This window comes from Salminus brasiliensis, chromosome 21, assembly GCF_030463535.1.
Source record: "Salminus brasiliensis chromosome 21, fSalBra1.hap2, whole genome shotgun sequence".
NCBI classification, from domain to species: domain Eukaryota; kingdom Metazoa; phylum Chordata; class Actinopteri; order Characiformes; family Bryconidae; genus Salminus; species Salminus brasiliensis.
Window position 1 is genome coordinate 1067150 of NC_132898.1, and position 16725 is coordinate 1083874.

Consider the following 16725-nt stretch of genomic DNA (forward strand, 5'->3'; position numbering starts at 1 on the left):
TAAAACATGTGTATGTGTATGTGTGTGTATGTGTGTGTATGTGTGTGTGTGTGTGTGTGTGTGTGTGTGTGTGTGTGTGTGATGCAGTAGGGGCAGGCTGAATAGTGGGGGTGGTTTCCTGGGGAAGACAGAGAGGGAGGCAGGAAGAGAGGAGGGCTGTAGTCAGCTGTGCCTGATCACTGTGTCAGGACTGTGTGTGTGTGTGTGTGTGAGCAGTGTGTGTGGGGTGTGTGTTTGCAGCCCTTTGCTCTGTGTTCCTTCCTGCTGGAGTGTTTCTGGATCTGGTCTTACACCTATATATATATATATATATTTTTTTTTTTCGCTCTGTTGTTCAGGTACGAGGACGACTGAACAGCACAGAGGAGATGGACATCCGGCCGGCAGACAGAGGTACGAGCCGCTCACACTGATCCACTCACTAACAGTTGCATCAGTTTACAGTTGGAAAGCTGCTGGAGGCTAGTCTTACTGACCGTGAGGACGTGCGTGAGGCAAACCAGTAAACCCTGAACACACTGTACATAGGAAGAGTGTAAATGTAGAGCAGGCACTACAGAACTGTTCTGCACGAACACACTAAATATAGGGGTTCCTCAGGGTGATGGCATAGAAGAACCATTTCTGGTCGACTTAGAACATATTTTAATGATTCATTATTAAACTGTTAATGAAACTGTATTTATTATACTGGTTTTGTACTAGTTCATTAGAAATACAGAAATACAGTGGAGCTGAGTGGACTGTAGTGAAATTAATATATTTTTTTTTAAATACTAAATTCATTATTTTTATTAGAATTATTTTAATCATTATATTTGTATTTATTTATTTATTTATTATGAATTAGTCACAATATTATATATATTATAAATAATATAATGTTATTTATTTTTTATCTTGTTCAATTTATATTTACATTTGGAAAAAGCTAAACTTATTAGTAAATATAAAATAAATTAGTGCATACTTTTTTTATAAATTATTATGATTGCTAATATGAATGATCAATGAATAAACCTTTGTTTTCGCTCAGATTTACATTGAGAGTAAGCCTCATTATTTTAATGCAGCTGATCATTTACAACTAAAGAAGTTAAACTATCCGTACCATCAGCAAAGGTAACGGGTAAAACAAAGAAACAAACAAACAATTAAGATGTAGTTAAGTTTGGGAAAATTTCTAATAAAACCAAGAGCAATAAATAAGATTTCAGCATAAAATGATTAGTGGACGAGAGCAAAATCTATAAACACCTTCAGCACAATGCTTTACATTTTTTACACCCCTAATAAGAGCACAGCAGCTTGTATCCCAATCAGGAGCATCGGTAGACGGGTAGACGTGTCCATCTAGTACACCCAGGGGGAATACACTGTATCTAGCACAGTTCTCCAGTATGAGCTCATTTTTAATGTGCTGATGAAAGCTGAAGTCAGTTACACTAACGCTTATTGAATGACCTCCTGCAGGCCTGGTCACCCTGGAGCGGACCAAATCACTCAGGGACAGGATGGCCAAGTATCAGGCAGCCGTTTCCAAACAGGACGCCCGCACCCCACCAAACTCAGTAAGTCAACACTGGAGGCCCGTTGGGTCACATGGGTGTGAGGATTATATTAGCTGTGTCATAATCTGTATATTTTTAGCTTTTCAGTCTCTTAGCTTATCTTAGGTTATCTTAGGTTATCTTAAACCACCTCAGCGGTGCACCTTCGTGTCTCGTTACAGTAGATCAGATGAGTTAATATTCCAAAAAAACATATTCAAAAAATGACATTTCCTGAGATCTAATTGGACCTTTCTTTCACTGCTAATTTGAGACCTAATTTGAGACCTTTCTTTTCACTGCTAATATTAAGTTTGATTCTTCTTCAGATCATATTGAAAAAAATACAGTTTAGTCTTAGTCTTAATCTTCAGATTTTTTTAATGACATAGGCATGCAGCAGTGGGCGGGGCCAAATAATATTCACCAGTAATATCATGTTTAAACTGTGTGTATAAACTGTATATCTTGTATAAACTGTGTATTGCTTTTCATTTTGGTTTCTAAATAATTAGAAATACAGAAATACAATGGAACTGAGTGGACTGTAGTGAAATTAATATTTTTATATTAAATAATAACTTCATAATTTGTTTATTTTAATTACTTAAATTATTATATCTTTATTTTATTTTTTAATTAGTCACAATTATTATATATATATTATAAATAATAATGTTATTTATTTGTATCTTGTTTAATTAATATGTACATTTGAAAAAAAAAGCTAAACAGATGACATCGTTTTTTATGACATGGGCATGTACCAGTGAGCAGGCCCAAATAATATTCACCAGTAATATCATGTTTCACCTCATCAGCTGGCTCAGAAACCCACCCATCATGCTTTACTCCCAAATAAATGCAAATTTCCCCTGTTCACATTCACTAAGATCTCTCTGTGCTGCCCCCTAGTGGTGGTCTACATGTGTGGAATGTGTGTTTACTGGTGTAAGTCAGCCTGTAGAGGAGTTATGGGGGACATAGTGAAATAGGTCAGTGTGTAGAATCCATCAGCAGGGCTTTCTGTGAGCTACCATGTTTTCACTGCTGTAGAAAAGGTAGAGGAGGCTGTCCTTCTTGTTGGATGCACTGTGTTTTTCCCTTATACTCCTGTTCCTGTGTTACTGTTCAGAATAAGAGATTCTGATAGAATAAACATCCATTGGGCTTTGTTAGATCGCCTTCATTTCAGATTAGTGACATCAGCCTGCGGAAAGGGCTTAAAGGAAAACTGGTGAAGGAGATTGATGAACGATCGATTATTATTATTATCATTTTCACAAAAGGTGTATCTGACCTTGGTGTTGGGTGGTGTCTCTGTTCTCTACAGTCTAACCAGTTGGAGAGTGAAGGAAGCCCTGCCACCACGGACCACAAGGAAAACGTGCCCCCTAGTGGCAGGAGACAGGCAGTGGTATGTCTGTATACCTAAAGAAATGCTTTTATGTGTTGCTGTTGACGAGAATGCTTGGCACAGTGTTGTGTGTTTGAGTTATATCAATAATTAATCAATCAGTCAATCAACCTTAATTTATTTATTTTTTACTCAGATATGCATTGATTGAAGGTGACCCTCATTTTCAGTGCAGCCAAGCATTTACAGTAAAGAGGGATCAAATAAGATACCAATATATATAGGGAGTATATATTTATATAAAAATGCTTAACCGTGGGACCATAATTAAAAGTAAATCTGTATTTCAAATATAAAAATAATAATTTAATCAGTTTAAACTTAAATCATTAAAGGTCAGTGAACTGATTAAGATAATTAAAAAGACAACAATCAATAATATAATAATAATAATAATAATAATAGAATAATAGAAGATTCAAAAAGATTAAGAGTAAATTATATAAGAAAATGATCATGAGAAAAAAAAATTATTTACAAACAAATTTAATTAAAGATCAAAATGACATAAATAAAACCAGAATCAGGTAATTAGGCTAAAAATCTGCAAATAAATATTTAAAACATGAATATTTGTTATATTAGTTTAAAGAAAGTTAAAGAAAGAGTTTTCTGTTTGAGCTCTTCTGTCTTTGTCCTCTTATTCTTCCTCTCCCTTCCTTTTGCAGAACGCTCTCTCCCCAGAGGCAACTAATACAAAGACCAATGGTGAGTCGGCCCTTCCCCCACCCCCCGGTTTACCCCCACTCTGATGTCATCAGTTCCTTTAGCACATGAATAGCCTGAATCAGTGGTGTCTTTGTCCTGGATTAACATTTATCTCCAGCTGAAATGTAGAAACACGGCTGGAGCTCTAATAAACTCCTCACACACAGTAGACTGTAGAGCTTCTGTCTCTGAAACTGTGAACTAAGAAGCAGGGTGTGTGTGTGTGTGTGTGTGTGTGTGTGTGTGTGTGTGTGTGTGTGTGTGTGTGTGTGTGTGTGTGTGTGTGTGTGTGTACGTGTACGCTTTAGGGGTGTTAGGTGACGCAGCAAGCCCAAGCACTGACGTCCCAGAGCCAGAGAACAGTGACACGCCTAAACTGGTTAGAGTAAGTGATCTCCAGTGTTTGTAGTTACTCCTGTTCTGACACTTCAGGGTGTTTGGTGGGGTTTGGGGGGGTGGGTGGGTTCTGCATGCTGTCGTTCTCTAGTTTGCAACAAATAGTAAATCCTGCCCTGTCAGTCACACTCTTTGCTAGACAAGAATGTTCACTGGAACCCTGTCCCTGTAGAGAAGAAGTACTGCCAATAGAATAGGACTCTCTGGAGCAGATCAACATCATGACCCTATTGGCTCCATGCTGCCTAATAATGCCAGGCGTGGGCTAGAGGGGTATAAAGACCCCCAGCATTGAGGAGCTGTGGAGCAGTGGAAGAACTGTGTTCCCTGGAATGATGGTGGTGGAGCTCCATCCAGTACTTTTGGGATGAGTTGGGGATGATGAGATAGGGTGGTGGTGATCATCATCATCCTCATCCAACAACCTTGACTTCACTAGCAAAGCTCTTGTTGCTGAATGCAATCAAATCCTCACAGCAGTGCTCCTCCAAAATCTAGTAGAAAGTCTTCTTCTCTGGACAGTAGAGACAGTTACTCTAACAAAAGCAGGATCAACTCTTTTTAATACCATTGATTTCAGAATAAGCAATAAATTAACAGGTGTCCCAATACTTTTGCCCTAATGGCGTATCTAGCTGTTAATTGAAATTTATTGCAGGATAATCACAATGTGTTCCCTCACAGCTTTGAACCTGGCCTGCTCAGCCTCGTTCCTGTAGTGGTCAGCTCTGTGTATGATGGCTGTTCTTTGTCTGGTAGGGTCAGAAGTTCCGTCCCACGATGAGGGAGACCTGCGTGGCCTGCCTGAAGACTGTTTACCCTCTGGAGAAGCTGGTTGCCAATCAGCAGATTTTCCACAACACTTGCTTCCGCTGCGTTCACTGCAGCACCAAGCTGAGGTAAGACTGGATGGGCTGGACTGAGCAGAAACTTTATGTTCAATATGTTCAAAATGTTAATATTTACATTTTCAGTTTATTAAATGCTCAATATTATAAAAGTCCTATATCAGAAACAAAGCTGGGATTGATTGCGTCTCTCTTTAGCCACAGGCCTATCAATACAGTGCTATGCATTTATTACCATGCAATCAAGGCTAGCTTGCAGTCTTTGGTAACCCCTTAAACCTGAAGGGTCACCTCATGATATTAATATTAGTTTCATAGCAGTTAATTCATAATTTGTAGTAGTGTAGCGCAGCAGTGCTGAATGAGATATCCAAGATGTTTGATCAGCCAAGACATGTTTGGTGCCCAAATATTGCTTCTTTAGATTAGCACTGGAGCCATGAGGCTAACAGACATTACAAGTCAATCGTCAACTAAAACGGTTCCATAAATGTATGCATATTTATTCAAACGTATTTCATCATTAAGGAGATGCAGACCCATGCCCTAAACTATATCCACAAGTCTGCACCACCTTAATGATGACCGAGATTCAAATTGGTCAGGTTATGAGAATACTTTGTTTGACTTTGGGTGACTACTGATTGACCTGTATAGTGTTTAGTCACATTAGCCTTGTAGCTCCTACAAACATCCCTTGGCTGATCGACTACATCTCTGGTATGCAGAAAATAAAGTTTCTGCTTTTTTACATAAATGAATAATTTTTTTTAATAATTTCGATAAAGTAAGAAAATTGATCTTGGGTTTCTCTTGTTTAGCTTGGTCAACTACGCCTCCCTACATGGTAGCATCTACTGCAAGCCCCACTTCAACCAGCTCTTTAAGTCCAAGGGAAACTACGATGAGGGCTTTGGCCACAGGCCACACAAGGAGCTGTGGACGCCACGTGCCGATGAGGATGAGGCCGAAGAGTCTGAAAAACCTGAAAAGCCTGAAAAGTTTGTCATGCCTGAACCAACGTCATCAAAGCCCATCTCAGAACGCACTCCCATCTCCAACCAGAGTTCCACAGTCGAGGAATCTCCCCTGGCCAAAGTCACCGATCTTGCGGCCTCTCTTGAGGCGAAGCCTCAGTTGAGCAGCCCAGTGGAAAAACCCTCAGCTGCCTCCGTGGAAACAAAGAGGCTGAGGATTGCTTGGCCACCACCCTCAGACGGCGAAGGTGGTTCCAAGGGCACCAGCTCGGCCACCGAGAGTGGAAGAGGGGGTTCGGTCAGGTCGTTCAGGTCAAAGTGGCCACCCGAGGGAGAGACGCAGTCCTCCATGGAGAGCAGCGAGCGAGTTGAGCTGAAGAACCTGCGGCGCAGCTCCTCTCTCAAAGAGCGAAGCCGTCCGTTCTCTGTGGCACCGCGCTTGGAATCGGCTAGTTCCACGCAGCAGGAGCCACGGCGCCCCCTCAGGTCACCACTGGTGAGACGAGGTTCACTGGAGGAGCTTCGCTCTTCTCCCAAAGTTCATGCCGTCCAGAACGAGCAGGTAAAGGAGAAGGAGGAAGCAGAAGAGATTGAAGAAACCAGGCAGACTTCAAGCAACAAAGAGTCCAGCAAGGCCACAGACCGCAAGACCATTAATGGTGACACCAGTTCAGAGGAGGAGGAAGAGAGTCCCCAAAACATGGAAGAAGTCAAAATACCTCATTCAATTCTGAAACGGCCACAACCCACCAAAGTAGGAGCGCTTGATGACGAGGAAGTACCTGAGCAGTGTCCTGAACTCTCACACCCTTCCTCTCCTCCAGCGGTGGAGAACAAAGCCAACAGGACCTCCCAGGACGTGGGCTTCTGGGACGGAGAAGAGGCAGAGGACGCCCTGACTGTGGAGGAGATGATCAAGAGGAACCGCTACTATGAGGACGAAGAGGACGACGAGGAAGTGGCAGAAGTGTGAACGGCTCGACCTAGCCTCAGCTCTAACTCTACCCAACAGCTGGGAAGGGTAGACACACAAGAGATGTCTAAGGTGCCAAAAAGGGTTCTTTCTTCAATGCAATCTAGACCTTAAATCCAGGTTCCAGTCCTGGTAGGTTGCCAATTGTTTACATCAAAAGATCAATGAACTACCAGAGATTCCAAAATCCAGGACTGGCAGTTGGATTTGAAGAACCACTGCCTCTATGGTGGTTCTCAAATCAGTCCTCGGGAACCCCAGATGGTCCAAATTTAAGATCTATACCTAAATTGTACTAGAAAAAAATTCTTTGACATGTAACAATAGTGAAACCCTATATAGAACCATCTACTAAAGCACCAAAATGGGCTATAACCCCTGAAGAACCTTTCTCAAAGGTGTAGAGGGTCACTGAGGACCATGCCCTCAAGAATCTTTCAGTGCATGCCTCTATTAAGAACTGTAGAGCGTAATTTGAGATATTTGAGTGTGAAGAACCTTTTTTAGGTTTACGGAACCTCTCTAGCTTTAAGGTTTTAGGAAGAATCCTAAATCTGGAATAGGAGCTTCACAGGATGCGACGGTTCTTCAAACTCACAAATCTCTTTTTCAGACATTTCAGGCTTTAGGGATCAAACTGTTGGAAGTTGAACTCTTTGTGGAACCTTAGTTTTTCAAGTGTTTTCTGAGCTGTGAGCTGAACCTGCCAGATTCGTACTCATCTCAGATCCGTCTCTGCACGTTTTCCTTTTCCTCCTTTATTTTCATCTCATTCATTCTCTCACTAGAATAGAACTGGATCGAAACCAGAAGCACGTTTATGGCTGGTACTCTTATCCTCATAACCACTGCTTGTTTCAAGAACTGGAACAAAAAGTACCAGTGCTGTCTTCTTTGGGTTCCAGTGAATGTTCTCGTTCCCTTCGCGAGAACTCCTGCAATAAGAAATACCAGAACTGGCCAAATGATTTGATACTGCAGAGATATTTTTCTTGTTTTTATGGTATATGAGATTCTTGTAGAAGAAAATAAGGGCAAAATATCATTCCGTGACTTTTTTACAGTTTATAATTTAACTGTATCTTTTATATTTCAGAGAAAATCAGCTTTGACTTTACTGTGTTTTAAACCAGTTCCCTCTTCTCTCGTATTTATACTTGAAGATTAACAGGCTTGCAGTAGGTCATACTTTCAAACATTCCATTGAACTTGGTATCTTAATGGGCTTCTTATTCAGCTGTCTTTTATGTTTGGGGACAAAACATGGTGCCTATCAGACTGACTGTCTTAGCGGTTGTCCGAATTTTTACAATGTGATTTACAAATGTTTTATATTCTGCTTTATACCAGACCAAAAAAGGTTGATATGTCCTACATCCACCAGTTTTGCTGATTGTAAGGTGTAACGCTGTCTCAGAAACTGAATAAATGATCTGATAAACAGATTTGTCTGAGGTGATTTGTGTGTATTTTGTCATGTTTACTAAACATTTCATATAATCTTGTAGCATTTTTGCAATAAAGTCATTGCCAGCTAGATCCACAACCTGACGATTATTCATACAGATAAAAGCAAATTGGCAGAAATATGATAATTAAATACAACAATAACACCTTTATCAAAAAATCATTGCCCAATTTAATAATTATTATGTAAACAAAGTAATTCAGAGCGGTTTTAGCATGAAACCTTCCTATCAAGAGAAACATAACCAGTCATTTATTCACATGAACAGAATCAGACATCTAAAGAGTTCAAAGGCTAGAACTACTGAAGAGAATAATTGATGATTAATGATCTGGTTCAAATGGCTCAAATCAAAGGGTGAACATATCAGGCAAGAGGTGAACAGTCAGTTTATGAAGATGATGAAGGTGTTGTGTTGAATAAGGGGTAAGAATCTGAGACAAGAATCAAACTGTGATGTTCTAGACAACGACTGGAGCAGAACATCTCCAGAACATCAGCAAGCAGGTCTTGTGGGGTGTTCCGGGGGTGTATGCAGTGGTGAGTACGACACAGTCATGAGGCCCCAAGACTCTCATTGATGCTCATAGGGGCCCCACCCACCTCTCAATGTACAGGACTTAAGGGATCTACTGATGTAGATCTTGGTGCTAGGTACCACAGGACACTTCCAGAGGTCTTGTGGAGTCAATGGAGTCAGGTGGTTTTAATTTTGTGGCTGTAGTTATTAGTTTTACCTTTGCAGGGAAGATGTTTGATGATAAAGATAAATCATACATAACCAGATATATACATTTATTAAATTACACTGCACTGCTCACACTGAATCACTGAGTCATAGCTGCCTGTTTTGGCCACCAGGGGGCAAAAATGACTACGTATGGTTTTACTAATGTGCATTTTGTTGAGTGAGCAGTTTTATTGGCTTAGTAAGAGCATAATAATGTGCAGTAGGTTATGACGTACAATACAGAAATAAAGACAAATGCTTATTACACTGTAATTACACTTAATAACAAAGTAATAAGCAGCCAGATAAGAACAGCTGGCTTGTTAAGGCTTATACTCTCCAATTTTTCACATTTCCTGAAATCCAAGGGATGTAAGGCATATTCTGTTCCATCTATCAAAGTTTGTTCATATGTCATACAACATAAATCACCGCAGCCAAAGGAGGAAGCATCACAGCCTGGAGGAGAAGCTGTGTAAACAAACTGGGTGACCTTAAAGTTGGTCTCGACCTGGGAAAGCTTCCCTCAAGAACACTGTAATGTGCAGAAATGTGCATTCTTCATCTTAATAATGACGTTATAGTACAGTTATTAATCTCACACTTCAGAGGTCCTCTTCTGGAGCTCAGAGAGAGCCAAACTAAAGCATTCAGTAAAGGCATGAACACTCAGCTTCTCCTGAAATCAAGGGGCTACAGCCTCTATGTTTCTATATTTGCTTTATCATAATATAATATATATAATTAATAATTACATTAATATAATTAATAACTCTGACAAATTTTGATATACAGACATCTTAGGTACAAGGCCCTACTCCAGCTCCCTCTGGACTGCCTCCTGAGGAGCCCGGTACTGGACTCCCCTGTTTCTAACTATAGATTGCTAAAGAAATAAACAGGGATGGACGGCAGATTGCCCACTTCACTGTTTGCTTGGTTTAGTGGCCTTCAGCCGTAGCCTCTCGCTCAGAGCCTGTGTGGTCAGTAGTAAAACCAAACCTCTGCCTCATTTACTCAGTTTGAGTGTTTTCTCATGACCTCATAAATCAGAATTCTAAAGAGAAAAAGATATCACTGTTCAAAAGTTTGGGGACACTGTGTTGGTACACAGTGTGTTGCACAGTCTTAAAAATAAAGAAGAACCACTTATGGTTCCATTAGGTTCTATGTGTGTAAAACATGTGTGTGGACGCTCTGGAGCAGTTGTGAGTATCGGACCCTAAGGTCACCGTGCCTGGGCGGTGGGATTCTCTGAAGTGATGATGGAGCTCCATTCCCAAATACCTTTGAGATGAGTTGGAGTGGCAGAACTATTTATATGATGCTCTCTGATGTGGCTGAATGCAATCAAATAATCAAAGCAATGCTCCAATATCTAACGTAAGGCCTTTCCAGAAGAGTGGAGGCTGTTCCTGCAGTAAAGAGGGACAAACATCCTATGAATACCCTCCATTTCAGAAGAAACGCTGGAAGATGAGGTGTCTACAAACACGGACGGAGGACGGAGACGACAAGCAGCAGCAGCAGCAGTGAGAGACCTTTGTTTCCCAACCTGAGACAACATCTGGCTGGAAAAGAAAGGAGATGTGTATCCAGACGAGGCTAAAATGAGACCGGTGCTGAGTTGGGTGAAAAACAGCCTGTAATTTTCTCAGGGGAGGAGAGAGAAAACCACCCACATGGCTGATCTGGTAGAAATAAAAATGACAGAGCAGCGCTCTGCCTAAGCAGCCAAATCTGACGCTAATTTGGGCCCTGTGGCCCCCGTGGGCTCAGCTGACAACCTTTGGGTTATTACTGTACCATTATGCTGGCTATGGGGATCAGTAAGTGGAAAAACAGGACTGTTTAACCCTTTAATACTGAATGTATATCAGTCACCAGCTTTGTCTGCTAATCAGATTAGATTGCAGTCCAGATAGATCAGAAAAAATTCAAGGATCAAGAATAATGGATATGGATAATAAGGGTTTAATATCATTCAGTAGCCAATTAAAGCATGAATTAGCTATTGTCATTAGCCAATCAAAGCATAGATTCTCAATCACACATTAGTCAATCAAAGCACAAGTTTGATATCTCTAATAAGCCAATTAAAGCATGAATTAGCTATTGTCATTAGCCAATCAAAGCAAGGATTTGATATCACTCATAACCAGTTAAAGCATGGATTCGCAATCGCTCATTAGCAATTCAAAGCATAGATTCACTATTACACATGAGCCAATCAAAGCAAGGATTTGATATCATTCATTAGCCTAATAAAGCAAAAAAATGCTATCGCTCATTTGCCATTCAAAGCAGGGATTCATCATCACTCATTAGCCAATTAAAGCATGAAATTGCTATTGTCATTAGCCAATCAAATCAGGGGTTTGATATTTCTCATTAGCCAAGCAAAGCAAGGATTTGACATCACTCATAGCCAATCAAAGCATGGATTCGCACATCCAATCAAAGCTTTACAGACCCTCCCACACCACTCTGTATTCATTTTTGAACATCTGTCATTTGACACAACTACGAACTACTAATGCCGTTCCAGAGCAGAACTGAGAAGATGATGGAGTGTGATGGAAAACCTGGAGATCTGGAGACTTTTTCATACGTTCAGAGATTCCTCCAAACTGGTTTGCCTGGTTATTTTTATTTTTTTTAAGTTCAAATGTGAACATGAATGATGGATTTGCATATTTGTACAGGTCTAGGGTAGTGCTTAGGCAGCTCGGTCGGCGCTACCATCAGTACCAACAACACTGCAATCAATGTTCTACAGCAGTGAGAAGCTCAAAGCCCAACAATAAATCCATACAACACAGTGCGAATCTCCTGCAAATAACCTACGCAAACTGTGTGTCCACTCTAAAACCCCGCAGCATTGTACAACACACGCACACGAGACCCTGGAGTGACGCGGTTGAGAAAGGACATCACAGCAAATTTGATTTACAATTGGAACAATGGCCTTCAAAGGTCTAACACATTGAGGTCACTATTGTCTGTCAGATCCTGCAGAGCTCCTGCGGGCTCCAGCAATAACAAGCGCTCATTCCCACCACACTGCATCATTACCCACAGGGCTAGAAACATTAAAAGTAGCATTATGTAATTTGTTGATAACATTACAAGTCATAACTAAAGCTTGGCTCGCTAACCTAGTTCAACACGCAAAGCGCTCCGAAAGTGCTCCGCTGTGTTATTCCTGGAAAAGCTGATGGCTCATTACACACCACTCTTGCTATGGTTTGCTGGAGGCAAGACTTCCACCTCAGGTCGGAGTGGATCTGTGTGTGTAACGTCTGTAAACCGGTTACTGGAACGGTTTAGAGAGAGACAACAATGGATCCTCTATGTGCTACAGAAGATCCTATTAAGGTGAGCAAACCACAGAACTACACATAGTGGTACCCAAAGGCGGAGGCATCCACTGAGGACGGGGGGGCTGGGGGGTGCTGTGAAGCAGGAATACCGGAATGCTCCCTGAGGCATCACTGCTCTGTTTATCTCTGCGGTGGCGAAGGCCTTGCTGTGCGTTCGTCTCAGCGATGTGCAGATACAGAAAACCAGTTCATGACAGAACACCACCCTGCAAAAAAACACCACCTGAATGAGCTTGGATTCTATTGTTGGTCTCTCAAGCATGTTGGGTCTCACAGGTGAGTGTTGATGGTTGTTCTGCTCTCACACACTAATTAATCACAAAGGCTGGTTCTGATCCGTTTGGATGGAGCATCAGGGTGGACATCATCACAGCTCCCGCTGAGAAGATCTCCACTCTTCAGAAGGAGTTTAGAGTATTAATACACAGCATCCAGCATTCTACACCTGAGGCTTCCAGCAGCTCAGCCAATCAGATTACGCCCAGATATGGATTGAGTATAGATGGTTCAGCTGCTCGGCCAATCGGATTAAACACAGGTATAGATTGATTATAGACAGTTCGGCTGCTCGGCCAATCGGATTACACATAGGGATAGATTTAGGAGAGACGGTTCTGATGCTCGGCCAATCGGATTATGCCCAGATATAGGTTGAGGAGAGACGGTTCTGTTGCTCGGCCAATCAGATTACACACAGGTATAGATAGAGCATAGGCGGTTCTGCTGCTCGGCCAATCGGATTACACATAGGTATAGATTTAGGAGATACGGTTCTGCTGCTCGGCCAATCGGATTATGCCCAGATATATATTGAGGAGAGACGATTCTGCTGCTCGGCCAATCAGATTACACACAGGTATGGAATGAGAAGGATTTGAAACAGAAACTGCAGTTTCTGGGTTTGCTGGGACTCCCTGAACAACTGGATCCTCTAACTTTCACAATGTTTGCTTTCAGGGTTTCTTGGGCTCATTCATTTGTACTTTTTAATAAGTCAACACCAATGGGAATTATTTTGTGACCTAGAACCTAGAAGCTGCTCTTAAGCCGCTTAGGTCTACTTTGGTTGGCCAGTCCACCTTCAGCCATATGAGGCCTAAGAACCTTCAGAACCCACAGTGAACTTTGTCTTTGCTTCTCTATAAGATCAGAAGGATCTTGGCTGATCGTTAGGGAGCTGCTGGGGATGGAACTGGTCTTTGGGTGAACACTTTCTTAGTTCTTAAAGCTTTCTATCTGGAATCTTCAGGGATTATGAGCTCTGGTGGACGCTGGGGTGACCAGACATTGTCTTTTCCCAGGACATGTTCTCCTTTTTTGGGTTTTGCATTGGTTTCAGGTCAGCGCTGGCTTCTATAGTCACAATGGATGTATTCTGTGTCTGGATATTGCTGCTAATTGTGACAGTGGCTTTTACTGAGGTCACATGTAAAAATACCACAGTACACCATTAAACGTCTGGGTTTCTAGAGTAACCTTTGAAGGTTGTTCAGTGTGGGGGAACCTTTGAGGGACCTCCAGAAGATCCTCAAGAAACCTTTACTAATAACAGGGTAGTAAAGAGAGAGTGATGGGGTTATTACCCTCATGTGATGTCCTGAGTAGGACGTATTCACTGTGTCTATGACTTAAAAACAGATACAGTACAGATGGATATAAAGGCCCTTCCAGAAGCTGAAGAGCACAAGAAGATGGAAGTGGTTTGGTAGCTGTTCCCCATTTTGATAACAAACACTGTTTACGGGAACCTGTGTCTTCATGCCCAGTGAAGAGTGGACTAACTGACAATTAAGCATCTGCTTCCAAATGAGCTGGAGATGTCCTTGAATTCAGTGTAAACACATGACATCACCTCCAGAATAAATGGGGTGACCAAAGCTCTGGCCCTCGTGCGACACATCGGTTAAGAGCGTGATTGATAAGGCAGTTTCGGACCTCGGACTGGCAAAGGGAACAATACCCCTGAAACCAATACTAGCATTTCTCTCATCCATCTTCCAGCACATTCCCACAGGAGCACATGACATGGCTGCTATTTTTGACTGGACTGTTAGGAAACCCCGATTCTATGACATCACCTACAGGCATAATTAGGCCGACATGTGGAACATAATCGTTGTGTACTGTGATGCCTTCAGGGTGCAGCTGCCAGTACGAGCTGAGGTCCTGGACCTTTTCATGGCCTTTCAAAAAATGGTTATTTGAGTGATGGCACTAAAGAACCACCGTTGGCTCCATGTTTGTAAGAGAGATGTCTGAAGAACCTTTGCATCAGGTGAAGGTTCTTGAGACGTTTTTTTTACTCTCACAACATGAAACCATGCCAACGCTCAGAGAAAGCTTTATTGCTGGAGTGTTCACCGGGCCAGTCACTGAGCTGTCCAATCATTGCTTGAAGATACTGCACCTGCTCAATATTTAGACTGGGTGTATTGTTTGCCCCACCCATCTGATGCATGGTGACATCATAAAAATCAGAAGATCAAGGTCAAGATCGTTACATTTCTGGCTCGCAGTGGCAAATTACTAAATGAATTAAACCTGTACCATTTCTTTTTGGAGGATTAGATAACTGCTAATTATGGCCAGCATCCCCCATGCTGAGTGACGAGAGGAAAGGGAGGACCATACTACCCACCCAGAGAGAGAGAAAGAGGGGACAGTCATGCTCTCTTGGACTCCTGGACACTTCTGGACGGATGGCTGTGGCAACACCAGGGCCTCCTGAGCCAATAGTGGATGCTGGATATCTCCATTCTCATGCTTTTTCTCCAGAAATCTTCAGGGATCAACTAATTAATTATAATTATATCTTGATGGCGTTTAGTCAATAGAAACGATGGTTAAAAAATACTGGCTCAAGTGTGTGTGTGTGTGTGTTAAGCCTCTCAGTCGGAAGTGGGCAGGGCGGGAATGGTGGAGAGCTGGTGAAGGTGATGGTGATGGTGAAGATTAGCTCTGCCCATCACTTGTTGTTCATTATGTGTGTCATGTGGCGTTCATGACCCGGGGCGAATGCCAGCGAGGGAATAAAGCGCTCTTCTCTTTTTGTTTGGAAAACAAATAAAACGTGATGAAGGAATGAGCGTAATTACTGTACAGTGACAACCTGTCACCACCTCCCTTTTCCTCTTTGTGCTCAGCAGAAGCACCACAACAATCAGCCCGTCTCACTCAGACTGCATCCGGGCTCTACTCTCGTCTGTCTGACGACGATCTTTTCACTGTAATTTCAATTTACATTTATATAAATGAAGTTAAACTGCCAGAAAGCCTCCGTCAGTACAGTAACATATCAAATAAATCTTATCACGCACTAAGGTGTATCATAGGCTGTTTAAGAGCTTAATATAAATATGGCCTAAACTGATTTGTGGCTACCAGAGCAATCTTTCTTACCTTCTGATGTTCAATGAACTTCTGTTTGTTTTAATTTATTAAAGCTAAAAATGTAGGTAACTTCAGGTGGTGTGACTGTCTAAGTGCTTTTACTGTCATCTAAAGACTGTGAGCCTGAACAACAACGATGCCACAGCCATCCGTAAATAGCACTGTGTGAGGAAACGCAAAGTCAAAATGATAACAAACATGTTACATCCATTTATTTATATGATTTACCAAAATGTGTCAAAAAAAAGTGAGTTCACTCGAAACCTGCTTAATTAATTAGCGTTATAGTTTTATACAGGGATTTACACTGATTCTCTATAATTCAGTGTTTGAGATAAACGTTATCAGTGTGAAATTGTGGTTAACTGTAGATAACTTACCGACTCCAAACCCACCAGTGCAGCTCCACGAGTCTTCTGAGTTTTATATGGAATGATGATGATGATGATGATGGTAAAATAGTGGAGAATCTGAACTAATCCAGTTTTCTTTAGGGACTACTTTCTGTAGCCGCACTACACCCTGCAGCATGTATCCCTCCACCATTTTAATGATCTGATTTTAAAAGCAGGTTCTAGAGCAGAACTCTTCTCAGAACTCTGGTAGAACCGTGTCTCAGGCATCAGGCAGCGTCTTCATCACCATTAGGTGAAGAACTTTCTGTGAGGAGCTTTTATTATTAGAGCTTTAGACGTCTGCTGCCCTTCACCTCCACTGTAGAACCACAGCTCTGACTGGGGGAGCTTATCTAGAACCTCCACTGTAGAACTCCAGCTCTGACTGGGGGAGCTTATCTAGAACCTCCACTGTAGAACTCCAGCTCTGACTGGGGGAGCTTATCTAGAACTCTGAATGACTGTGTTAAAGTCTTAACTGTTTAATTAC

At 41.7% G+C, this 16725-nt stretch overlaps 1 protein-coding gene across 2 annotated transcripts in view; it reads left to right on the plus strand.

Moving 5' to 3' along the window:
* lima1b (LIM domain and actin binding 1b) overlaps positions 1-8312 on the plus strand; it is a 33152-nt gene extending 24840 nt beyond the window's left edge. For both annotated transcript variants that reach the window (XM_072666285.1, XM_072666284.1), the window contains exons 5-11: positions 339-393; positions 1474-1571; positions 2884-2967; positions 3636-3675; positions 3984-4060; positions 4831-4970; positions 5741-8312. In XM_072666285.1, the coding sequence (XP_072522386.1) occupies positions 339-393; positions 1474-1571; positions 2884-2967; positions 3636-3675; positions 3984-4060; positions 4831-4970; positions 5741-6869 (1623 nt within the window). In that variant the 3' untranslated portion in view covers positions 6870-8312. The remainder of the gene's footprint in view (positions 1-338; positions 394-1473; positions 1572-2883; positions 2968-3635; positions 3676-3983; positions 4061-4830; positions 4971-5740) is intronic.
* Positions 8313-16725: the final 8413 nt, after the last annotated feature.